At 40.2% G+C, this 27808-nt stretch overlaps 1 protein-coding gene across 1 annotated transcript in view; it reads right to left on the bottom strand.

Moving 5' to 3' along the window:
* Window positions 1-4693: 4693 nt before the first annotated feature.
* Window positions 4694-27808, bottom strand: part of mrps28 (mitochondrial ribosomal protein S28) — a 40427-nt gene continuing 17312 nt past the window's right edge. The window contains exons 3-6 of the mRNA XM_016992837.2: window positions 20147-20245; window positions 19031-19089; window positions 18128-18225; window positions 4694-4831 (exon numbers count right to left, since the gene is read on the bottom strand). Of these exons, the coding sequence (XP_016848326.1) occupies window positions 4790-4831; window positions 18128-18225; window positions 19031-19089; window positions 20147-20245 (298 nt within the window). The 3' untranslated portion in view covers window positions 4694-4789. The remainder of the gene's footprint in view (window positions 4832-18127; window positions 18226-19030; window positions 19090-20146; window positions 20246-27808) is intronic.

Here is a 27808-nt window from a genome sequence, read left to right as displayed (position 1 = left end):
TTCAGGTGGATGAGTCTCTAGCCCAGCCTAGAGACCCCAGGTGGTCCCTGGTGGTCTCCCCATACATTAACCAGGCCCAACTCTGCTTAGCTTGTAAAGTGATAACACCTATGTTCTGGCAGGCGAGGTGATGTAATTCTATCTGCAAATCATATCACAATATTTATTCACTATTTATTTACAGCACAGCTCAGGTCAATGGTATCTGAAGGACCTTACTTTCCCTGAACAGCACCTGTGTTTTGATATCTTTTAGGGAGGCCTTTTGCTCCAGTCTTTATACCTGATATATCTGGTGAGAAAATGGGAGAGGTCCTTCTTAAGCCCCTTCTACATAGTTGTCCTCTTTACAAATGCAGCAGCAATTGGGGACTATATATGTTTTAATAAATCAAGATTTTCACAATTGCCACCAGGAGCTAAGAAATGGCCAGATATGTAATTGGATCACTGGTTCTCATATTTGAAATAGGTTTTTTATTTTGTGTGTATGTGATAAAATACAAAGCAGAGTTGATAAATACCAAATGTTATGCATTTGTATGTGTGAAAGAAATTGCTTCAAAGAAATGTAAAGGCTGTTTGCTAAATCTTGTTGTCCATTAACGGAATGGGCAATGTGAGCTGAGATGTGAGCACTTTGAATATTTACTTAAGAGGAAAAGAAAGACATTTAATATTCCACCATGAAGTAGGCTCATAAAAGAATGAATCATACAAAACCCTTAAGTTTTGCTTGCTATGCTAGCGTTCTATTATTTTGTTTGGAACTGTACCAGATGACGGCTAGGTTAATAGTTTATCATTGTATTCTTATAGGAAACGCTCTCTCGGAAGCAATACTTTAACCCTGCATCCTTTGGTATGAAAGCAAAGCCTCCCAGCAATTTTTGAAATGTGTCCAAAGGTATTTCAAGGGCACAATTTCATATGGCACAATCATAGTACAACAAATCTACGCATTTCTACTGCCATGGCAACGTTCTATGGAATCCTAGTGTTTGTAGTTTGGTCAGAGTATAAATACCAATCCCTACAATGAAAATCTTAGGATGCCGTAGAATATTGCCAAGGCAATTATAGAAGAATCATAGCACTATTTTTGTGTGATATGAAAGGCTCCCACATGATTCCCAATATGAATGTGACCCATTAGAGAACAGGTATATTTACTGGAGTTTGAACTTAGCCTGGATCATTTAGAAAGTTGTTCTTTTGGACTTAATATTCCAAGTGGCATGGAAATGAGTGCATGCACAATTCTGACTGAGGTATATTTATTTAGATTCAAGCCTAGACTAAAAAAATGAAAAAAAATGCATCCATCCACCCTGAAGCAGAGAAGTGAACAAGAGGGGCCAAATAAAACTGGAAAAATGGAAGAAGATGCACAACAAAAAGAAGCAGGAACTCAGAAGGAACTACCACAGAACGTACCCCTGGCAAAAAATCAAGAGACAAAATATACAGAGGGAACAAGGAAAATTTCAAAATAAGTTGGGAAATATCTCAGAAGAAACTGGGAGTCAAAAGATGATGTCAAACCAAATCTCTGCTCCCTATTGGCGACACACACACATTATCATATGAACAGACATCATTTACATGCATATAAATGCAGCTTAGAATCATAGAATCAGAGTTGGAAGAGACCTCACAGGACATCCAGTCCAACCCCCCTGCTAAGCAGCAGGAAAATCACATTCAAAGCACCCCCGACAGATGGCCATCCAGCCTCTGATTAAAAGCCTCCAAAAGAGCCTCCACCACAGTCCGGGGCAGAGAGTTCCACTGCCGAACAGCTCGCACAGTGAAGAAGTTCTTCCTGTTGTTCAGGTGGAATCTCCTTTCCTGTAGTTTAAAGCCATTGTTCTGCATCCTAGTCTCCAGGGCAGCAGAAAACAAGCTTGCTCCCTCCTCCCTATGACTTCCCCTCACATATTTATACATGACTATCATTTACAGTACTTAACAATTTATATGCCATCTTTCAAAATAAAGGTTATCAAGGTGACTTATGGTAGAGATCGTAAAACGTTTACAATGTATAAAAACTAAAAGCAGGATAAAATTGATAGGCCTTTAAAACCAATTTAAAAGCAAAGAGGAAGAAAGCAAAATCTGCCTCTTTTTGGACAGAGCTTTAGTGATGAGCAGCCACTACTGAAAATACTTTCTCTCTGTGTGTAATGCCTTACGTGATTTTATAAGTTGGAATACACCTGGTCTTCTGTGTTGAGGATCTGTTTTTTTCAGGCAACATGGTCCAAAATAATGTACAATGTTTTAAAAAAGCAATGTCTGTACTAACTGCAGATGGCTGTGGTACTTCTGGATCATTTAGAAAACAACAGTTCAATATGAACTTGTTCACGTTACTGTATTTCATTGAATAGTTGCAACCCCTTTTTTTGAAAAAAAAGGGAAGGTGCAACTGTTACATGGAGAAAAGTAACTTTGTAATAAAATGTTGAAAACAACTTGATATCATATACAGGAGTGAGTGAGTGAGTGAGTGAGTGCATGCATGCATGCATAGATAAGTGGGAATTTGGACGGCCAAATGGATGGGCAGGCAGATGGGCTAATAAGTGAAGTGGATGGGTGGTTTTTTGAGCGTGTGTGCAAATGGCCATTTACAGCAGGCAGGCTGTCTAAATCAAGGGTGTGACTATTATGTGAAGAAATCTTAAATACCAAACCCGGGATCCAAAAATGGGGATGCGACTATGATACTATGGCAACTAATATGCAATGAACTACAGTATGTGTTTTTTTAATTATTATATGTACATCTATTTTAATTATGCACTATAGTAGAGAGTCTATGTGAAATACACTCAAACATGTAAGATTTTGACACAGACTGGTAGCATCACTGGACCAAGGCAGAACAAAAAAACAACACCAAAGAAAGAATTTATTTTATTTTTTAAATGCATTCTATTTTTATCAGGTACTATATAGTGGTTCTATAAGGAGGCAATGATGAATCAAAATAATTACTTTTAATTCAGTCTGCAACTGAAATCAGTACACATTTTGCAATATCAACATTCTGTGTTTCACAAAAACGTCCAGAGAACAGACAATATTGTCAGCAATTTCCAGCAATAGCAAACCTTTTCACTACATATGCATAGTTATGCTTTGTTTCGGATATCAATGCAAAGAAAAATCAAGTCTTTATAAAATTCCAGGGTGTCTGTTTTTTTTCCTATTTGTAATATTCATTGCTTTCTCAAAACTAAGTATCCATTTAGGTGGTTGTACTTGATTCTTACCTGAGGCTATCATTCTGGAAAAAAATCAAGTTTAAACTCTACTAATAAATAACATTGAGATGAGAGCTGTTTAAAGTAGACAAACTTTACAGTTCTACCTCTATCTTTTTTTTGGGGGGGGGGTGTCCTTTGGCTTGATGCATTTCCAATCAGAAAAACAAACCCCTCATTATTGGTTGGCATGGCACTAAACTAAGCCAGGTAAAAATAAGGCCATCACCAGCACATCACATTTGCCAAGAAAGTGAAACAGTGAAAGTGAAACAGTGAAAGAAAGTGAAAGCCCATTTCCCTTTTGAACGTGTTACTTTTAAAGGCATCTTATTATACAGAAGATCCCAGGATAAATATTTTAGAGCTATAACTTTTTTGGAGTCAGAATCTCCCTTAAAAATTGTTGGCTTACATCTACACGGTTTTATTGAAATCTGTTTGCATTCCACTTAGTCATAATAAAAGTCAAATGAAGATTTAACACTAGATTTACATCTAACAGAAGACTTGAAAGAACCGATGTATAGATTTGGCTATGCTTTGAGACTGACTTATAGGTAACCAAAGAATAAACTTTTTTCAGCTTAATTATGTTCATATGGGATAAGATCTAGCATGAACGTAACAACAGGGCACATCTCACTGGGATGAATGGAAGTGTGCTGGCACAACTCCTTCAGAACCAGCATATACTAAAGGTTTTAGTATCTTCTCTTATATTTTGTTATTCACAACCTTAAGGAAGCAAGTTTTTTATTTTGAGGTAACATCTGGAACATCCGAGGTAAACTCTGGAAAAATTACTTTTTTGAAAACTAATCAGCAAGACTGGGGGAACTCTTGAGAGTTGGAGTCTTTTCCCAGCTGTGTTCTAACATACCTACAACAATTGACCCCTGAAAACTACCCTTCAACTTCTACCAGTATATGTCCTGATTGGTAGTGCTTATAACATTAAAAATGGGGGCGATCTTTACCAGGAAACAAGTGAAGAAATCTGAAAAACATGTTCTGGATTAAGGACTTTAACAATTTTATTTTCTTCAAAACACATGTGGTCAGAATGCCTTTGTTTTTAGTACTGCGAATAACATAATGTACACTTTGGGATTTGGTGTCTAGCTTGTGTTTTCAGATACTGCCCTGAAAACTCAAATGGTTAAAATATTTGCACTATTAAGTTACACCTTTCTCAGAATATTACCAGTCAATACATACTGTCAATATTTCATATTAATATTTCAATCAAGTTTGGAAAAGTGTATTGTCCCCTCGAATACAAAATCAAAATAACAGGAATCCCTAATAGGGGCTGAAATACATATCACATACCCTAGAAAAAGAGGGATTACAGAACCAAAACTGCATCAGGGCTGCATTTTTGTAATTATTCGTGGCTTTGCTATTTTTGTCTATTTTCTTTGCCTTCCACAAGTCCCAAGAGTACTGCATCGGCTTCCAGTAAAGTTGTGTCTGTTTTTGCTCCCAAGAATCTAGAGGAGAGTTCAAGGTCAATAAGTCTCAGGCGCACTTTGGATCCCTTCTGATATTTCCTGGTGAGGAAAAAAAGCATAATGTTAAGCACTGAATATGTTTCCATCTTCCTGGGCATTTTAAATTTGGCAATAGGGAACCTACAACTATAGGATTTCCTTTGTGATTTTCCAAAAGCCATTCTTAATAAGAAGTCCACTTTTGCACATACATTTACAGACATTTGGCAATAGTAGACTTTCATCATTCCCAATGCTTTCCCACACAATATACTGTGATTTCAAGTAGTCACTAACACCCACTCTTGGTTTCTAAGAACGTACTTTTAGTTTCACAAACTTGTTTCATGTCCAGTATATTCACTCTTGGTTTTGAAAGATGAAATCTGAGATGCAAACCTATTTGAGACAAGCAATTTGGGTAGTTCTCTCTAAAATTCAGATTAAAACCCAATTTGGCTTCACCAGTCCAACTTGGAAGATACCGGCTGCCACTGCACAAGTCTTCCAGAAGGCCCACGATCAGTGTTATTCAGAAGAAAAGAAGCAACATATAAAGATCAGATATATTTTTAATTGGTATTAATACATAGATAGATGGAAATCTTTCATGCTTAAAAGGAAGTAAGACTCTAAAATCAGTCTGTAATTTTTATTTGTAGAGCAAAATCTGTAGAAGACATGGCTAGGTCCCACCATATTGGAAGACAAGTGAGAGAAGGAATGAGAATAAAGGAGAGTGTCATAGAGAGAGAAAGGAAATATAAGGCTGCTAAAAGTGGAAGTTCATGACATTGTAAAGACTGTGATATTTTATATCCTCTCCTTTCATTAGGGAACTCATTTAATTAATATTTAATGGAACAAAGACGTGTGAGAAGTAGAATATTATTCCATGTATCAATATAGATGACTTTTGATACATTGATTTATAAGGTAATTAACAGTTCAATAAAATAATTTAGAATTGGAAGAAAATAACATCTGTAATATTTTATTCTGTTTTAGATTAAATCAATACATTACAGCCAAAAACACCTCAAAATGAACAAACACACCAATGAAATTGAGATAAACTGATGAATTATGTCCATTAAAGCTTGCTTATCTGTCTTCTTTTTTACAAGGAATACTAGTTCAATCTGCTATACAATCTGCACAAACTACTATAGTAAAATCATACTTATTGTCTGAACAGAACAATGTCTCCTAATCACATTCTATACACTTACAGATATAGGAATTTGTGTATGTATGTATATGTGTATGTGTGTTGTATGTAAAAACTTATGTACTGTAGAATCCAGAAGGTGGTTTGATGGTTTTCTTAAAAAGTTTACTGCTTATTTTCTTTTTCCGTTAAAAGGTATACAGGCAGCCCCTCAGTTACAAACATCCAACTTACAAATAACTCACACTTACTGTTATGATTGAGCCTCATGGCTCTGTTACTGGCAGACGTGGGCGTAAGACTCCTCGAGAGTCAGATACTCTCGAGGAGCGAGAAAGAGACTGCGAGATATCTTTGCAGCACCATCTGACGAAGAGTCTTTTGAGGGGTTTACGGAGAGAATGGAGGAGGGGCTGGTTAGCTCGGAGGAGGATGAGATGGATTGGACTCGGGTGAGGGAGGAATTGGGTGCCACTGGCAATGATGGGATGGAAGATGAATGGGGACCTTCAGGATTAGACCCATGGACAAGCTGGAGGGATGGGACGGGATCCACAGCTGGGGATGCTGTGGGGCGTAGTCAGAGGTGTTCCAGCTCTGATGAGGAAAGTGATGAGGAAACGCCCGGGTTAAGGAGGGCAGCTGATAGTGATGAGGATTTGTAACTGGCATAAAATGAGGCTTGGGAGCAATTGCAAATTGCGTTGGGCAAGGTAATCTGGACGAACGCTTGGGATCTGTGTGGGACGCTTTCCTGAAGACTGGTGTGTTTTCGTGTGCTGATACCTTTGACCTTCCGTCGTCTTCTTGACGGACGCCATCTCCTGCTTTGGATTTCGGACTGAACTGACCACGGCTTGACTTCCCCCTACTCGGACTTGGTGAATCTACAAACGTCTGCTTCTGGCTTGAACTACGGAAAGGAACTGGGTCTACTCTACTGCTTCAATCCTCGGCTGATCTGTGTGTATTGGAAATCTTGCCTGCTGTGTGGAGGAGTGACTCAGGTTACTCAAAGCACAGTGCTGGCAGCAGAGAGGAATCTGCTGCCAATTAATTGCATTCTTTTGAACACTTTGTTCCCCGGCTTCTGTTTTGTTTATCCCCAGGCTGAAGCAAGCTGTTTTGTTTTTACCCGGATTAAACTCCGGTTTAATCCGGTTTATCTTTTGAACGTTTTTCCTTGCCCCTTTTTGCTTTTAAAGGCTAATACTGCCTGGCCCTTGTATTTTACGGGCATTTTGAGTTCTGTAATCCAATAAACTCTGTTATCTTTGATCTTGTGGCGTTCTGTCCTTGACAGATTGCCCAACGCCATAAAAAAGGTTTATTGCAGTAATAAATCCCGTCAGGAAGACGATGGATGAGTTAAGGGCTAAGTTCGATCAATTACAAACGGCCTTTACTGTCAGTCAAACAGCTAATGCTGTTAAAGGACATGTTTTGACTCCTGAACGCTTTGACGGAACCAGGTGCAAGTTGCCAACTTTTTTGGCACAAGTTGAGCTTTATTTTTCCCAGCTCAGTGCTCATGCTTACCCTACAGACACTAGCAAGGTGGCATTTATTTTGAGTTTGTTGACTGGTCCTGCAGGACAATGGGCCACTAATTTAATTTTGGGAAATGACCCAGTCAAGGACAATTTGAATAATTTCAAGAAGTTACTAACTGACACTTTTGGGGACCCTCTCCGCACGGAGAATGCTGGGTGGGCTCTGTATCGGTTGAAACAGGGAAAGGGGACTGTTTTGGATTACTTAAATAAGTTTAATTTGTATCGCCACCAGCTGGACTGGGGGGAAAATGCATTCATGCTTTTGTTTACTGCTGGGTTAAGTGATTATCTCCAGGATGAATTAGCACGCTTGGAGCCGGCTGAGAATTGGGATGCCTTAGTAGCTAAGGTGCTGCGTTTGGACGCCAGGTTCGAGTCCCGTAAACACTTGAAAGCAATGTGTGCGCCACCTATGCATGTAACCAGGGCACCTGTGGTGATGGGGGAAGAGCCTATGGAGCTTGGGGTCTTTAAAAAGCTGTCTACAGAAGAAAAGAACCGCAGGAGGCAGCTGGGGTTGTGTTTGTACTGTGGGAATGCTGGGCATTTTGCCAAAAACTGTAATGTGAAACCTTCCCAGCTTTCGGGAAAAGGCCAGCCCTAGTGCGACGTGAGTCCAACGCATTAGGGCTACTAAAGCAGTCAACTGAGGGGAGGAAGCATGTTTTCGTACCCATTACATTATCTGTTGGGGGAAAGGAACTTGTTTCTACTTTGGCACTGCTGGACTCAGGGGCTACGGTCTCTTACGTGGATATTGAGTTTGCTAGGAAGCATGGCATTCCTAGAGTGCGCAAGGCATGCGACGTGTGGGTGGAAGGAGCGGATGGGAGACTGCTGGAGACTGGGGTGGTTAACCATGAGACCTCAGCAGTAATGTGGGAGGTGCAGGGAGTAACGGGAACGTTTGTGTGGGATATTACAAGCTTGCCCAGATACGATGTGATCCTGGGGATGGATTGGCTAGCTGTAGTAAATCCACAAGTAGATTGGGTGACACGTAAGTTGACCTTAAAGAGGCAGGATTGTTGCACTCTGAACGTTTCTCAATCTGATATGGAGGGAGTGCCTGCTGAGTATGGGGAGTTCTCTGATGTATTTTGTAAAAAAGAAGCGGACAAGTTACCGCCGCACAGGCCGTATGATTGCGCCATTAAGCTAGCGGAAGGTGCGAAATTGCCAGCAGGAAGGCTGTATGCCTTGACTGTACCGGAAAGGCAAGCTTTGCGAGAGTTCCTAGATGAAAATTTAGCCAAGGGGTTTATTCGCCCATCTAGCTCTCCAACTGCGGCACCGGTATTCTTTGTAGCCAAAAAGACTGGGGAACTTAGGTTGGTCTGCGATTATCGGATCCTAAACAAATACACCATTCGGGATAGGTACCCGCTGCCTTTAATCTCGGAACTGTTATCAAGGGTGCAAGGGGCTAAGGTCTTTACCAAGCTTGACCTGCGGGGGGCGTATAACTTAATCCGAATACGGGAAGGTGATGAATGGAAGACGGCATTTAACACGTGCTTCGGATGCCACGAGTTCCGAGTCATGCCTTTCGGACTTTGCAATGCGCCTGCGGTCTTCCAGAGGTTCATGAACGATGTGTTTAGGGACCTAATTGACCAATTTTTAGTGATTTATTTGGATGATATCTTGATTTTTTCTAAGGACGAGAAAGAACATCGTCAACATGTCAAGCAGGTTCTGCACCGTCTGCGGGCTAATGGGCTCTTCGCCAAGGCTTCCAAGTGCGTCTTTCATGTGCCTGAAGTGGAGTTCCTAGGTCATGTAGTGTCAGGTAGGGAACTTAAAATGGACCCACATAAGGTTGACGCCGTCAACTCATGGCAGGAGCTTAAGACTAAGAAGGATGTGCAAAGGTTCTTAGGATTCGCTAATTACTACCGGAAGTTTATTCCGAATTTTGCAAAGCTCACGGTGCCTTTGACGCAGCTCCTGCGTAAGAAACAGCCATTTGTGTGGGGGCGGGAAGCTCACGACGCGTTTTTACAACTAAAGTCTAGCTTTCAATCAGACAACATACTAACACATCCTGATGTTGACAAACCGTTCGTGGTAGAAGCGGACGCTTCTAGCTACGCGTTGGGGGCTGTATTGTCTCAGAAAGATTCCTCAGGGACCTTGCGTCCCTGTGGATTTTACTCGCGGCAACTAACACCATTCGAGCAGAACTATACCATATGGGAGAAGGAGTTGTTGGCGATTAAGGTGGCGTTTGAGGTGTGGCGGCACTGGCTAGAAGGGGCGCGGCACCAAATCGTGGTCAGGTCTGATCACAAGAATTTGGAGCACTTGCAAACAGCAAAAAAGTTAAACCAGCGTCAAATCCGATGGGCTTTGTTTTTCTCCAGGTTTAACTTCAAAGTGCAGTTCGTGGAGGGGAAGACAAACTTGCGGGCCGACGCCTTGTCCCGCAAGCCGGAGTTTAAGACCAATGAGCAGGTAGTATGTCAGACCATCTTGCCTACTGCCTCTCTATGTGTTGTAGATAATGAGCTCGGGTTACATGACCAGATCCTTGAGGCTCAGAGGGACGATGTGTGGACTCAGGAGCAACTTATGCTGTTATCAGCAGGTAACCGTACAATACTGCCTCATCTACAAGATCAAGACGGAGTATTGGTACGCAGGGGGCAGGTCTATGTACCAGTGGGGGCCCTCAGGTTGGAGGTGATTAGAGCCCACCATGACGAACCCATGGCTGGGCACTTTGGCAGGTTCAAGACCGTGCAGCTTATCACCAGGAGCTACTGGTGGCCAAAGATGCGGCAAGACATTCTGCGCTTTTGTGACAGCTGCGCTGTTTGCCAGCAGAGTAAGATGCCTGTTGGGCGCCCTAGAGGTTTGTTGTCGTCTCTACCTGTTCCTGAGAGGCCATGGCAAATCATTTCCATGGATTTTATTTCGGATTTGCCTAAGTCTGGGGGTTATACTTGTATTTGGGTGGTGGTGGATTTATTTAGCAAACTGGCTCATTTTATTCCTTGTTCAACCATTCCGGCGGCCCCTACGTTGGCCTTACTGTTTACTAAGCACAACTATCGTTTGCACGGAGCTCCCGAGGTGATTATTTCGGATAGGGCTCCGCAATTTGTGTCACGCTTTTGGAAACACTTCCATGAGTGCTTAGGTACTAAGTTAAACGTTTCTTCTGCGTTTCATCCGCAAACGGATGGTCAGTCGGAACGGGTTAATGGGCTCTTAGAGCAATATTTACGTTGTTTTTGTTTAGATCAACCCACTGCTTGGGTGAAGTGGCTACCGGTGGCGGAGTTCGCTTACAACAATGCGGTGCACACGTCTAGTCAGCATACGCCATTTGAACTAACGTATGGTTTTCACCCACGGGGAGGTGTGGCGCCGTCGACCAATGTGGTCTCTTCTGACCCTGTGTACCGCTCTTCGGAAATGGCTGCGTTGCATGATGTTGCCCGTCGCTTACTGTTGGAAGCTAAGGCAACGCAAAAGACTCAGGCCGATCGCCGCAGGCAGGCAGGGGAGGAGTTGGAAGAAGGGGATTTGGTGTGGTTGTCTTCCAAACATATTAAACAGGCTGGGGGAAAGTTTGCGCCTCGGTATTTGGGTCCCTTTCCTATCGTTAAAAAGATTTCTTCCGTTGCGTTTCGTTTGCGTTTACCGTCTAGTTTAAAGGTCCATCCAGTTTTCCATCATTCACTGTTAAAATTAGATACCTCCAGTCGTCGTGGTGCTATAGCGGAGGGTATCACTGCCACCTCTCCGCCTTCGGGGGAGGAGGCCTTTGTGAGAGGGGATAGTGTTATGATTGAGCCTCATGGCTCTGTTACTGGCAGACGTGGGCGTAAGACTCCTCGAGAGTCAGATACTCTCGAGGAGCGAGAAAGAAAGAGACTGCGAGATATCTTTGCAGCACCATCTGACGAAGAGTCTTTTGAGGGGTTTACGGAGAGAATGGAGGAGGGGCTGGTTAGCTCGGAGGAGGATGAGATGGATTGGACTCGGGTGAGGGAGGAATTGGGTGCCACTGGCAATGATGGGATGGAAGATGAATGGGGACCTTCAGGATTAGACCCATGGACAAGCTGGAGGGATGGGACGGGATCCACAGCTGGGGATGCTGTGGGGCGTAGTCAGAGGTGTTCCAGCTCTGATGAGGAAAGTGATGAGGAAACGCCCGGGTTAAGGAGGGCAGCTGATAGTGATGAGGATTTGTAACTGGCATAAAATGAGGCTTGGGAGCAATTGCAAATTGCGTTGGGCAAGGTAATCTGGACGAACGCTTGGGATCTGTGTGGGACGCTTTCCTGAAGACTGGTGTGTTTTCGTGTGCTGATACCTTTGACCTTCCGTCGTCTTCTTGACGGACGCCATCTCCTGCTTTGGATTTCGGACTGAACTGACCACGGCTTGACTTCCCCCTACTCGGACTTGGTGAATCTACAAACGTCTGCTTCTGGCTTGAACTACGGAAAGGAACTGGGTCTACTCTACTGCTTCAATCCTCGGCTGATCTGTGTGTATTGGAAATCTTGCCTGCTGTGTGGAGGAGTGACTCAGGTTACTCAAAGCACAGTGCTGGCAGCAGAGAGGAATCTGCTGCCAATTAATTGCATTCTTTTGAACACTTTGTTCCCCGGCTTCTGTTTTGTTTATCTCCAGGCTGAAGCAAGCTGTTTTGTTTTTACCCGGATTAAACTCCGGTTTAATCCGGTTTATCTTTTGAACGTTTTTCCTTGCCCCTTTTTGCTTTTAAAGGCTAATACTGCCTGGCCCTTGTATTTTACGGGCATTTTGAGTTCTGTAATCCAATAAACTCTGTTATCTTTGATCTTGTGGCGTTCTGTCCTTGACACTTACGGAGGTGAGACAACAGGAAGTGTGAGAAATCTATCCCCCAGAAGGGAAATTCATTTCTGAAAGAGTTATCATGGGGAAAAGATGTCTCCACTAAAGCTTTAGCACCATCCTTATTTCCACAGGAAACCACATTTTTCAAAACTTAAAAAAATGTACCTGTTCCAACTTATAAATTTAACTTAGGAACAAATCTATAGAACCGACGTTGTTCGTAACTTGGGTACTGTCTGTATCCCTTTGTGACACACACACACACACATATATCCTTTCAAATCAAAGATGAGATCTGTAACCTTTTCATTATGGCACAATGCTAGAGAACCTGACAATCGAAATTCAGAATAGGTAACTCCTGTCATCAAGAAACTTGTATCACATACAATTATGTCATAATATAAGAGCCTATTCCAGACACCTTTCAAGACAGTAGTATAGGATTTATCACCTAATTTGAAATAAAGTGTCAATTCTAGAGAACTGTGACAGGAGATGCTGTTTTTTTCTTCCAGGCTGTCTTGAGAACAAACATTCTTATGAATAACATCTAAATAATTCTTCCTAACCCACACAATCATATGTTTCTCATACTTCTTGGATATGACTTTTAAGCAAAAGGAACTGAAAACCACAGGGAAAGTTGCAGATAAGCACATACGTTATGAGCACTGAGTTTCCCCATGACAGCCAGTGTACAGAAATATATACACTGTAATAGTGTAAAAAGTATTGTTTTATTTTATTCATTTATTTCTTGCTTTTCTCCCATTAATACAACTCAAGGCAGCTTACAATGTATTTAAAAAAGAACAGGAACAAAAAAGTATACAAAACCTTCAATAAAATATGTAGGTGCAAACACTATTTAAAAGACAAATAAACAATTTATGAAATTTAAAACATTGAAATTCATTAAAAGAGTATGTCCACCTTGTAAAACTGCAACAACGCACCATTAAAAGCCCACCAGTGTCAGTTTCTAAAAGCTTGACCAGATAGGGAGCTCCAAATCCTAAGAGCAGTTGCCAAAAGGTTTCTCCAGAAAATCGTAGCACGCTAATAGGCTTATAATGTCCTGTGAATTTATGTAATGTAAAAAAATATTTTAGTATGTCCATGAACAGGGTGGTAAAACTGTGTATCTCCACATTCCTTCTGCCCCAGCCAGCATGATTAATAACCAGGGATGATATGAACTACAGTGATACAGGAAGAGCTAAAGGATACCCTGTGCAATAGCATTCATTTGTCTTATTATTGGACAGCTTCTGTTTAATAATAATGTCATTGTTGTGGGTTTATATCCACAAAATGTCATGCAAAAAGAAAAACCAGCTATTCTTAAAGTTGCTGCTACATTTTTCCATCCACCCTGCTTTTATATCATAAGAAAAATCACCTATTTATCACTATCAGTTTTGCATTGTAGAACACATGGCAATTAATAAGAGGGCATTTTGCCCTTCTATGGTAATCTTTTAAGACTTGTTTAAAAGTAATAACTCTTTAATAAGCCTGTTGCATGCCTTGTTCATTAATCAAAGTCTTGTTTTGAGGGAACTTTAAAACTTCCAACAATGCTGAAGTGGTTCACACCTTGAAAAGAAAAAGAATGCCATCTTGTCTGAGGAATGGAACTGACAAGAGGAGTCTGTATTCTGCAATGTGCTTCAAGGCAGCTGTAAAGCTGAAATTTCAGTGAATGAATGGATTTGTTCCTAAGCATCCCTGGTGCTTGAATTTCAACTGAATCAGGTCTCACACAAGGGAGCTCAGTGATGATAGGGGCTCCCATCAATGATATCGTTCAGCTTCCTTTGGTCTTGCAAGCTCAGAGACATGTTGGTGCTCCACTTGCTCCCAGAGGCTCAGGTTGCAACAAGAGATCCAGCAAATGAGCTATGCTACTGGGAACACAATACAATACTAGTGGCTTTCTGTTTTCTTCCAGGTTTAAACCAAGCAAATGTGTTTGACACATACTGCCTAGAATTGTTAACGCTTCTAAAACTACATGATATCTCTATTCAAAGAGAAGGATTCTTGGTGGCTGACAGAGCTAGGAAACTAAAAACAGCTTTCTTTTGCATTGCTCTCACAGTAAAAACTGGCTGCTCCAATGTTTACGAGGAATTAATCTACTTTGGATTTTAGTTTAATGTTTAAAGGAGCTCTCCAAGGTTCTGAACCCTACCACTACCATCTCCTGCGCTAGGTTCATCACCTCTGATATTGCCTTTAAAGTTTTGACTAAAATTTAGATCACACTCATTGCTCAATTGACATCACTACTTGTTTCTATTTGGTGAAAAGCTTCCTTCAGGTGTAAGATTAGCCCCCTTTTGAAAAAGAGTTAAAGCATTTCTCTTTCAAATTGTGAAAACCAAGCACTGCTTTTGCTCTATTTAGTTTACACCGATATCTATATATCTACGTATATCTATATCTAGGATAGGCAGACCTAACATTTTTGATGCTGCCCAAAGAGCTGTGCAGAGTGGGCAGTGGATAAATACTGAAAATTAATAAACGCATTTGGTTTATAGCTTTCAGAATAGATATTGCAATCCTCTGGGGAAAGGTGTCCTATCTTGTTTAAATAGACAGGAGTTTATAGTATTATTTTCCTTTGGGCTTTTTTTCAAGAAGAGATTCAGTTCTAGCCTTACGGTCACAATCTCTTTCATTCACATTGTTAAATCTTGTACTTTACAGAAGGGGCTTTGATACCAAAAAACTTAAACCACTTGACTACCCAAACTATATGAAGCATACTTCATAGGACTATCTACCAGAAGAGTATGTTATTAGCCAGGCTTGGTGAAACAATGCTACTTGAAATGTACTGTCTCGGGGTGGGGGGCAGACTATAAAACAAAAACAATACATTACATTCTCATCTCTGCAACAGTTCCCATCACACACTACACTTGCTATCCAACAGCTTTGGATAGCACAGAAAAGGGTTAACACCCCTGTAGTGTTTGTTCTGCTGTCTGTGCCCCTATTTAGAAGATTTCATAACCCCACTTTCTGTCCCTCTGAGATTTTGAAAAAATTGGCTTCCTGTGGAAACAAGGATTGCTGACAAAGCTTCGGTGGAGACACCTTTTCCCCTTGGTAACTCTTCAGGAGTGAATTTCCCATCTGAAGGGTAGATTTCTCTCACTTCCTGTTGTTTGACCCGTTCTTAACTCTAAGTCATTTGTAAGTTGGATGTTTGTAACATGGGGACTGTCTGTATACTTATTTAAACCACAAAACAGTATAAGATTATTTTAGTAAAATCAGTTATTTGGCTTGTTGTTTTTTGATATTTAAATATTGATCAGTTGTAAACTATGTGTTTACTGAACTGTTGCCTCGTATGTGTGTGCCTTTAAATCCCCTGTTGACCTATGACAATCCTACGAGATGGTTTTCCCATTTACGTCTTCTGAAATATAGATTACAGCTCCTGGTATTCATTGGTAGTCTACCACTCAAACATTAGACAAGGCTAACCTTGCTTAGCTTCCAAGATATTTAAATGTAGGCAGCTATTTAAGACTTAAAATATTTTGCTTTTCTGAGAAACACTATATTTTCTGAATGTTACTGCATACCCTGTTTCCCCTAAAATAAGACATCCTCAGAAAATAAGACCTAGTAGAGATTTTGCTGAATTGCTAAATATAAGTCCTCCCCCAAAAGTAAGACCTAGCACCGTTTGTGTTTGGAAGCATGTCCGCCAAACAGAACACCAGAGCATGCAGGTTTGGTAAATGTATGTAACATAGATTGTTGTACATGGAAATAATGGTAGTATCAAGAAATTCTTGATAGGATTTACAGTTTGTCTGGTTATGCTGGTTTGTGATGACAACTACTGTACAGTATATAATAAATGTTCAATTTTTTGTTCAACAATAAATATGAATTCTTCTTCATGGAAAAATAAGACATCCCCTGAAAATAAGACCTAGAGCATCTTTGGGAGCAAAAATTAATATAAGACACTGTCTTATTTTTGGGGAAACACGGTATCAACTTCAGATTGGATCTAGCATTGACTTCTTTTACTGTAGAAAGGACTGGAACCTAATTGAGCTCTCTTCATGGAAGAAGTAAACAGGATAGCAAATCTGTCAGTTCTTACTGCTCCCAGTTCTTACTGCTCTTCCAAATTGTTCCAGAAAATCTTCCAACCTTTGAAGCAGATTTTTAAGCGGAAAAGTAGCCCGAAGTAGGGACAGCAACTGTCAAAAGGTTGCCTCCTTCATTTGTACCCTTGATGTTTCTTTTACATACTTATTTATTTACATTTTGCCTTTTCACCAACAAGGTTCCCAAGGCATCTAATAACATGGGATCATCCAGCTCATGGAATTCTGTTCTACCTTATTCTGCGTAGAACCCAAAGTGTTCCATTTATTTGTTCATTTACATGCAACCTCCTCCTTCTCCACAGAGCCCAGAATGGCTGACAATTTTTTTTAATGGAAGAGTTTTACATTTTCCTCTTTCATTTGATATATTAGACTCAAATCAAAACAATAAAAACATACTTTCCAAACATATATGTGTGTGTGCGCACACACACACACATTAGGTTTTGATTTGGTCAAAAGAAAAGTGGTGGAGACAGGCACGTGAATGGCTGAAATAGAAAAAATGTTAAACCAAAAGAGACATGTAACACTTGTGATATGATGTTTCTTGAATAATGAGACAACTCAGAATTTGCAAAAACTTAAGTGAAATAATCACTTTTTACATTAATTTTACTTTAATTTTAATTAGCCAGGAAAACAAAATAAACTGACTTGACAAACTAGCATTTGAGTTAACTCAGTTAAGTAACATTATTGGCATTCCCAAATACAAAATCAATCCAAGTAGAAAACTGGATGTTAGACAAAAAGAGCTGAAGTTCAACTATTTGTGCCTTATCCACTTGTCTATGTTTATGGTAGTGGTGTTTATGGCATCTTCTTATGATGCAGCCCAGAAAAATGCTTAGCACATACAGGGGACCTAATCCCTGACCTAACCGTGTCTGCTTCAAGACCAAACTACACTGATCCTTCTAAGGAACTATAGAGGAGAATTTTAATGAATTAAAAATATCATGAAATCCTGTCCTTTTCAAACAGCTGGTATCTCTCCAAAAGGTGATACTACAGTCTTTATTGTTACAATGTCTATGAGTGTCCTCCTTCCCTAGCTAGGGTTATCAGCCATTTTACAGTTGAGCACATTCAGGCACACTACACAACAATAGGAAAATTCTATACCCAAGTGCGAGGAAGATTAATTGAGCCTTACTATCGCTCTTTTGCCACCTCAGAAGGTGTTTGCTGCTTTCCCACAATATCGAATTGTGAGTGTGTGTGTGTGTACATACCAAACACCTAAGAGATAACTCATTTCACTTTCAACTGCTTTTTCAAACAAACTTTTCTAAACAAAAGCATTTTATCTACATTTAAGTGGCAGGTGAAATTCAAGCACACCTCTCAATAAAACGAATAGAAAGGCTTTACAATTCAACAAAAGGTCCAGGGAAGTATTGGCAGTACTAGCAATCTAGAAATACCCTTGGGGTAAAGAATTCTTCAGAAAGTTTTCTCACACTTTAACAAAAGAGGGAAAGGAGTGCATATAAAGTGATTTTGTCCACCGATATATTAGAGCCTTACAATCTCTTATTAACACTTCTGGGCATACAAATCATGTTAACAATTGGTCTCTGATACAGAAGACGCCTGACTTGAAAATCCAAAAGAATATGATTATTACCTGTTGAGGATGTGCTTTCTGGCCTTCCAAATATATTTTGTAAATTAAAAGCACAATTTGAACAGCATTTAATTGATTTAAAAGTTTATTTTGTAACTCTGTAGAAACAGAAAAGATTCACCAACATAAAAATTAGTATAGGGAAATTTTAACATCTATCAGTTCCTACTCTAGGCTAGATTTTGAACAAGGCCTGGTTTGTAATGAAATAGCATCACTCTATATTTTTTTCAATCCTGTCAGTTTTAGCTTTAACCAATCTCCTTTCTTTTATTTAACACCCAAATATATACTGAAAAGAGTTATGGCAATCACTAAAACCTCATAGTCTCTAATTTTGCTTCAGCCAAATCTCCTTTGCATTACTCAATAGGCAAAAAGAAAGTACCAAAAGGTATCTGTATGTTATGTGGCAGGATCACATTATACTAGAATATCACCAACTATAGTGTCTCCTAGTTCTACCCCTGAATGTTGTCTTCAAATCACAACCCAGCCAATAAAAAACTATAAAAAAACAATGTACAGTAGAGTCTCACTTATCCAACATAAACGGGCCGGCAGAAAGTTGGATAAGCAAATATGTTGGATAATAAGGAGAGATTAAGAAAAAGCCTATTAAACATCAAAATAGGTTATGATTTTAAAAATTAAGCACCAAAACATCATGTTATACAACAAATTTGACAGAAAAAGTGGTTCATTACACATTAATGCTATGTAGTAATTACTGTATTTACAAATTTAGCACCAAAATATCACAATGCATTGAAAACATTTACAAAAATGCGTTGGATAATCCAGAACATTGGATAAGTGTTGGATAAGTGAGACTCTACTGTATTTCAAGTTTTATATAGTTCTTTTAGCTCAATATATTTTATCATAGTAAAAATACCATACCTTTTCCAGAGTGTTTCAGTCGTGAATTAAGCTCATCCAAGATTATGGCTGATTTAGCCCTATCAAAGGCATATTTTAGATTAATAACAGCAAAAAACACTATTTTGACTGAACCTCTGTACACTAAGTTTGCAGTGGTGAGGTATGACAAGACCTTGGGTAAGTGGATTTCATAACTCAATATCTGAAACTGATTTACATCTAACAACCCAAAATTATAATTGACAACAGTTTGTTCAGTTGCCCTGACATGCTACAAGTTTACATGCCAAGGTGCACATCACCCACAACATTCAGATTGGACTCTTGATTCAGCAATTCAGAAAGATGCCTAATATAACTTGGACTGAAACAGAAACCATCTAATTTAATTCAGGTCTGAATCAAAATCTTGATTCAGATTTGCAGATCATTGTTCATTTCACTGGTCATCATGGGGACAAGAGAGAAGCCTCCCAGCAGGATAGTAACACATCCCCTGGGCAACGTCTTTGTAGACGGCCGATTCTCTCACAACAGAAGCGACATGCAGTATGTTCTCAATTCACTTCTGACACAATAAAAAAACTGGCTATCATTGGAAAGAACTGCTTAACTTGCTTTCATTAGATGTATATGCATACTAACTCTCTATGTGGGATTACATTTGCCAGTTTTCATTTTTATAAATCCAGAGCGAGCTACTGAACAGATCAAGAGCTGGAAGGATTCTTAGAGATAATTTATTCTAAATCAGTGTAATGCAGAGTACATATTTGAGGATACAGCTGCAATATCTGCAACAGATCTTAGAATCATATGACCATCCAGCCTTTGTTTAAATACTTCCAGCAAAATCAAATGTACCATCTCCTGAGGAAGCTTGTTCCATTGTGAAACTGCTCTCATTGTTAGGAAATTTTCCCCAATGTTTACTCAAATATTGTTTCCCTGCAATTTCTACCACTGTTTGTAGTCTGTCCTCTGGAGTAAATTAGGACATGTTTGCTCAATCCTCTCCATGAAACCTTTTCAGATATTTGAACATTGCTATCACGTCTCCCTCTAATCTTAAATTTGTGAGATTAAACACATACATTTACTTTAACCACATCTCATACGACTTAGTTTCCTGACCTCTTGCTCTTCTGGTGACTCTTTTCTAGCATTCTCCAACTCGTCAAGTCTCCTTCTTTGGCTGGATTACTTAGAACGTGAGTAAGAACTCCAAATGAACTGGCAATTAATGCAGAAGAATGGAAGAATTAATGTCTGTGATATGAACAGGTCTGTTTCTGTGCAGACTAGGACGCGGAACAATGGCTTCAAACTACAGGAAAGGAGATTCCGCCTGAACATTAGGAAGAACTTCCTCACTGTGAGAGCTGTTCGACAGTGGAACTCTCTCCCCCAGGCTGTGGTGGAGGCTCCTTCTTTGGAGACTTTTAAGCAGAGGCTGGATGGCCATCTGTCGGGGGTGCTTTGAATGCCATTTCCTGCTTCTTAGCTGGGGGTTGGACTGGATGGCCCATGAGGTCTCTTCCAACTCTACTATTCTATGATTCTATATGTCCCAGCTTGCATTAACATTCTTAGCAAATCATATTACTGTACATTGTTAGGTTATATTCAGCTTGTGCTTGACCAAGACAACCAGGTCTATTTTGATTGTAAATGGAAGCTGTAGTAAAAGGTACAAGGCTTTGCTGTTGGTAAATAAGCTGAGATGGCTATATGATATGCACTAGATAATTAAGGAAAGATATAAACTAATAATGATGAAAAACTGAAATAATAATAGTAAAATACTCTAGGCTTTGAGGTATGTACTCTGAACTGTATTGGCTATGATATCGTTAAGGTAAATACTCAATTAAAATGGCTGTAAGGTAGGTACACAAGGCTATAAAGTAAAATACTCTTGGCTATGAGGTATAAATATGCTGGTAAATACATGCTGGTAAATACATGCTATAAAGGTAAAATACTGGACTATAGGTAAAGTACTCTAAGGTATGATGGTATAGAACACTCTTTAGGCTTTAGGTAAGTACAGAACTTTGCTATGGTGTGGTAAGTACGTGCTATAGATTGCCTGTTTTGGATTGCCAGGCCAAAAGAACCCGTCAATTTTCTGGCCTAACTCTTAGAAGCTCTGATATAGAAAACCAAAAAGGGAGGGAAACCTCTAAGATGAGCTCTGAACCAACTCACCAAGACCTGCAGGGGGTTTTTAAGCTCCACCACTAAATTAAGTGCAAATGAAACAGACCAGCAAAGGGAAGCTAAACCAGGAAATGAACAGAGGAAAGAAAAAGCTGAATGAAGACATCATAGTAGGGTTTGAATAAAGAGGATAAGCCAACAAATGTTAGTGCTGTGTTCAACTCTCGAATTATGAAGTAATCTAACAGAAGTATTATTTCTCTCCAGGCCTCCCTCCCTTGATTCTTTTCTTCCTCCCATCTTCAACTTCCTTCCTTTATCCCTTTCTTGACTTCCTTCCTCTCTTTATTCATTCATTCTTTCTTGAGGATCAGGGCCCCAGAAAAGGCGGGCTCCTCAGGAGGAGAGAAATGACAGCCTCGTGTCCCTTCACCCCAAATAAGCATCGTCTTCTCCTTGGGTGGCTTCAGCCTCGGGCATCCCGTCCCAATAGCCCCTTCTCTCTCTCTCTCTCTCTCTCTCTCTCTCTCTCTTTCCTCACAATATTTTTGTCTAAGGTGCGGCTGGTGGGAACGAGAGAAAGGGCCTTCTCAACAGTGGCTCCTCAGTTCCGGAACTCCCTCCATGTTATCCTTTAGAAAGCAGATAAAAACTTTCCTGTGGAGGGAAGTGTTTGAAGATGACAATGGTTAACTGGGCTAAGTGCAATGGATGTGGAAAATGGTAATGAGATGGCAACGATTTTGAATTTTAATTATAGTGAGTTTTAATAATGTTTTACTATGTATTGTTGTTATTAGATGAGTATTATAGATTTTATATGGATTGATTTGATATATTTGATTGTGAGGTGGATTGTTGAACGGCACTGAATTGTGCCATATGTTAGCCGCTCTGAGTACATCAATGAGGGAGAGAGGGCAGGATATAAAACAAAGTAAATAAGTAAATAAATACATTTCTTTGCAAAGGAAGGCTCCCCAATTGCCCTGCTTGCCCCAGGCACTCGCTGCTGCCATGGCTGCATGGCTGGGAAGGGCAGCCCTGGAGGCTAAGCGCCTACCTGGCTTCCCATCCTCCCATCTTCCCTTCTTCATTCTGCCTTCATCCTGTGTCCCCTATCCAGCATTTTCCAAAAAGGCTGCACTTCTCTGCAATTCCTCCCTTCGAAAGAAAAGAGGAGAGCCAGATGGCAACTATAAGCCCCCCCCCCCCGCCACAATCAAAGCCCCCCCGACAGATGGCCATGCTGCCTCTACTGGAAAACCTCCAGAGAAGGAGACTCCACCAGACTCTGAGGCAGCATATGCCACTGTGTGAAATGACTTAAAGGCACACAACATCAATCTTAATTAACTTGACTCTCTCTTTAGCCAAAAGCAGGCCCACACTTCTTATTGAAAGACTGGTACATTTAAGTTTATTAAAATTGTTATTTGTTTTATACAGTGTTCCCTCACTACTTCGCGGTTCACTTATCGCAGACTCGCTGTTTCGCGGAAAAACACTGAGCAAATGACGTATGGACTTTCTTCCACCCCAGGGAGCCAGTGAAGCTTTTCCTACCAGCGCCGGTGGGCCCCTTGCTCTGTGCCCGCCATGTTGCTCTGGCTCCCTCTGCTCCTGCAAGGAACGCCACTCTGGCCTGATGAGTGAGTGGGCAAGGAAGGGTGGGTGAGAGAGTGAGGGCAGGCAGCAAAGGCAGCAGCAGAAGCAGGAGCCTGGTAGAGGCGGCAAGGCTCCTGCTTATGCCGCTGCTCCTGCCAGGCCACGCCAGGAAATGTGGAGGACTCGTAAGAGGGGGCTCCTGCTTTTGCCATCGCTCCTCCATGTTTCCTGGCATGGCCAGGCTGGAGCGGCAGCAGAAGCAGGAGCCTGGCCGCCTTTGCTGCCCACCCTCACTCTCTTGCCCACCCTCCCTTGCTCGCTCACTCACCGGGCCGGAGTGGTGTTCCTTCTTCCCTGGCTGCAGGAACAGAGGCATCCAGAGCAACATGGTGGGGGCCCACTGGCGTTGGTAGGAAAGGCTTAACTGGCCTCCCCGGGATGGGAGAAAGGCCACCTAACTATTAAAATGATGTACAAATCCTATTATTATTATTATATTAAAATAAAGCGTCTTTACTTCGCAGATTTTCCAGGTGGTCCTGGAATAAGTGAGGGAACTGTATACTGTATTGTTCTTTCATAGGGGTTTTGTTTTTTTGGTTTTTTTGCACTACAAATAAGACATATACAGTGTACATAGGAATGTGTTCATCTTTTTTCAAACTAGTCTGGCTCCCCAATAGGCTGAGATACCGTGAACTGGCCCTCGGCTTTAAAAGTCTGGACACTCCTGATTTACAACATTAGGAAGAAACTTTGTGAAGTGCACATCTTCCTTTTCCATAAGAAATTATATTTTACTCATTACCAAGATCCTCTTATGCTTTAATGTTTACTTTGCAAACATCCCTAACCCCAAAAGATTTGTATTAAAATTTACAAGAGGCTCAGAAGTGTAATGCTCATCTGAACAATGGCGAGTACTATCACATGGAAAAGACTAATACAATAGCACAGTACATTAAATATTTTGTTGTGTTCTTGCTCTCTCCGGAGTTTCTATTTAAAAAGAACATAAAAACCCTGGTGTTTTTGACAGTATTAGAAGAAAATACTGAATGAAGTAACAAGGTTTGAAGTGGCTTAGTACTAGGCTTTGGGCACTTATTCTTGACAGCATGGCTTTATGTTACACACAGTAACTAAACTTTTTTATTCAAGCCTTATGTTACTTGAGAATTTCTCAACTTTTCTATCTCCTTTATTTCAAAACACTGTACACCCACTTTTCTATCATTCTGTGTGTGGTTAGAAAAGAATGATCTTTTTTAAAATACCATAGAAGCCTTTTTTTGTATAAGGTAACAATGGAAGAAGACAAAGATGTAAGATGTTAAAATGCCCCTGTTCTATATCCACTCTTGTACCTTTCCCCATTCCTCATATATTTGCAATAAAAATTGTATGAAAAAAGAAACAAATCAAAATAGTTAAAAGATGTTTTATACCTTTACCTTATCACAAATACAAATTGAGACTAATGTCAAGAAGTCAGAAGAAAGCTAGGACATGAAAAAACAGATATGGCAAAATGAGACAAGATAGTCAAGTGTAAAATATACCATTGAATATTTAAGTCAGGTTCATCCATGCCATTGTATTTCCGATTTCTATGTATGATTGTGAAAGCTGGACAGTAAAGAAAATAAGTAAAGCAATAGCTAATTATTATACTCCACTATATTTAGCTCACTGGACATTACAAATATTGTAAGGAAACTTTTAAACAACGCACAGTTCGTTAATCATGGTGTCCAGGATAAAAACAGTTTAGCATTTCATGTTGAAACATGCCAACATTCTGGCTTACTTCAATAAATCTGTTGGTGTTTTAGTTAGAAGAAAACTTTTCTAAAGAAAATTTTCAAGAAAATTTAACATTACATAAAATTTTCTAAGGACAAATTAAAAAAACAACAACACACCAATAATTAGAACTTAAAATTTTTGTATTCTCACTGTTATTCGGCTCACTAGAAGAAGACAAATCAGAAAGAAAAAAACTACAGTAGCAATATATGTTAAATAGTAATGTTCAATCTCCATTCATTTTACATAGTATATCATGACAATAAATTTATGTTGTTGTTTATTCGTTTAGTTGTTTCCGACTCTTCGTGACCTTATGGACCAGCCCACGGCAGAGTTTCCTGTCGGCCATCGCCGCCCCCAGTTCCTTCAAGGTCAAGACAGTTACTTCAAGGATACCATCCATCCATCTTGCCCTTGGTCAGCCTCCCTTCCTTTTTCCTTCCATTTTCCCCAGCATCATGATCTTTTCCAAGCTTTTCTGTCTTCTCATCTTTGCCTCTAATATCCTTCCCTCCAGTGAGCAGCCGGGCATTATTTCCCGGAGGATGGACTGGCTGGATCTTCTTGTGGTCCAAGGCACTCTCACAATTTTCCTCCAACACCACAGTTCAAAAGCATCTATCTTCTTTCGCTCAGCCTTCCTTATGGTCCAGCTCTCGCATCCATAGATTACTTTGGGGAATACCATTGCTTTAACTATGCGGACCTTTGTTGCCAGTGTGATATCTCTGCTCTTCACTATTTTGTCGAGGTTAGCCATTGCTCTCCTCCCAAGAAGTAAACGTCTTCTGATTTTCTGGCTGCAGTCTGCATATGCAGTGATCTTTGCACCTAGAAACATAAAGTCTGTCACTGCCTCCATGTTTTCTCCCTCTATTTGCCAGTTATCAATCGGTCTGGCTGCCTTAATCTTGGTTTTCTTATTGTTTAACTGCAACCCAGCTTTTGCACTTTCTTCTTTCACCTTGGTGATAAGGCTCCTCAGCTTCTCCTCACTTTCAGCCATCAGAGTGGTATCATCAGTGTATCTAAGGTTGTTAATGTTTCTTCCAGCAGTTTTAACTCCAGCCTTGGATTTGTCAAGCCCTGCACTTCACATGATATGTTCTGCGTACAAGTTGAATAGGCAATGTGAAAGTACACATCCCTGCTGTACTCCTTTCCCAATCTTGAACCAGTCTGTTGTTCCGTGGTCTGTTCTTACTGCTGCTACTTGGTCTTTATACAGATTTCTCAGGAGACAGACAAGGTGACTTGGTATCCCCATACCACCAAGAACTTGCCACAATTTATTATGATCCACAGTCGAAGGCTTTAGAATAGCCAATAAAGCAGAAATAGGTGTTTTTCTGAAACTCCCTGGCTTCCTCCATTATCCAGCGGATAGTGGCAATTTGGTCTTTTGTTCCTATGCCTTTTCTAAACCCAGCTTGTACATCTGGCAATGCTCACTCCATGTATTGCTGGAGTCTGCCTTGCAGGATCTTGAGCATGACCTTACTGGCATGTGAAATAAGTGCCACTGTACAAAAGTTTGAGCATTCTTTAGCATTTCCCTTTATTGGTATGGGGATATAAATTGATTTTTTCCCAATCTGATGGCCATTCTTATGTTTTCCATATTTGCTGGCATATAGCATGCACCACCTTGACAGCATCATCTTTCAAGATTTTAAACAACTCAGCTGGAATCCCGTTGTCTCCTGCTGCCTTGTTATTAGCAATGCTTCTCAATGCTAATTCACTCACCACGCCGTCAAAGCTATCCTCTATATTATTATCCTGCCCATTTTTGCTTGAAATTTACCTCCAATGTTTCTGATTTTCTGAAAGAGGTCTCTTGTCCTTCCTATTCAATCTCTACTTCCACTTCCATGTATTGCTTGTTTAAAAATATTTCCTTCTCTTCTGGCTGACCACTGGAATTGTGCATTTAATTGGGCATATCTCCCCCTATCACCGTTTCCTTTCGCCCTCCTTCTTTCTTGGGCTACTTCCAGTGTCTCAGCAGACAACCATCTTGCCTCCTTGGTTTTCTTTTTCTTTGGGACGTACTATGTTGCCGCCTCCTGAACAATGTTGTGAACTTCTGTCCATAGTTATTCTGGGACTCTATTTATTAAATCTAGTTCCTGAAATCTATTCTTCACCTCCACTGCATAATCACTAGGAATATTTGTAAGATCATATCTAACCGATCTGTGTATTTTCCCCAGTCTCTTTAATCTCATTCTAAATTGTGCAATAAGAAGTTCGTAATCTGAACTACAGTCAACTTCAGTTCTTGTTTTCACTGACTGGATGGATGTCTGCCACCTTTGGCAGCAAAGAATGTAGTCAATCTGATTTCAGTGTTGACCATCTGGTGAAGTACATGTATAAAGCCGTCTTTTAGGTTGTTGGAAGAAAGTGTTTGTTATGCACAGTGAGTTTTCCTGGCAAAGTTCTACCCAGTTTCCCCGAAAATAAGACATCCCCGAAAAATAAGACCTAGTAGACATTTTGCTGAATTGCTAAATATAAGGCCTCCCCCGAAAGTAAGACCTAGCAAAGTTTTTGTTTGGAAGTATGCCCAGCGCCTGCCAAACAGAACACCAGAGCATTCAGGATTGGTAAATGTACATACCAGTTGTAAATGGAAATAATGGTAATAACAAGAAATTCTTGATAGGATTCACAGTTTGTCTGGTTATGCTGGTTTGTGATGACAACTACTGTACAGTATATAATAAATGTTCATTTTTTTGTTCAACAATAAATGTGAATTCTTCTTCATGGAAAAATAAGACATCCCCTGAAAATAAGACCTAGCACATCTTTGGGAGCAAAAAATAATATAAGACACTGTCTTATTTTCGGGGAAACACGGTATCAGCCTAAGTCTTGCTTCATTTTGTTGTTCCAAACCTTGCTTGCCTGTGATCCCAGTTGTCATTTGACTGTCCGCCTTAGCATTTCAATCTCCTATAATGAAAATAATGTCTCTTTTTGGTGTATTATCCAATAGGTGCTGCAGATCCTCAAAGAACTGATCTAATTCTGCTTCTTCAGTAGCTGTGGTTGGGGCATATATTTGGATCACTGTGATGTTAAATGGCTTACCTTGAACTCAAATTGAGATCATTCTATCATTTTTTGGGTTGTACCCAAGCACTGCTTTAGCAACTTTATTATTAATTATGAAGACTACTCCATTTCTTCGGTGTTCCTCTT

This window comes from Anolis carolinensis, chromosome 4, assembly GCF_035594765.1.
Source record: "Anolis carolinensis isolate JA03-04 chromosome 4, rAnoCar3.1.pri, whole genome shotgun sequence".
Taxonomy (NCBI): domain Eukaryota; kingdom Metazoa; phylum Chordata; class Lepidosauria; order Squamata; family Dactyloidae; genus Anolis; species Anolis carolinensis.
The sequence above is the reverse complement of the archived record's forward strand: the minus strand, read 5'-3'. Positions and strand labels throughout refer to the sequence as shown.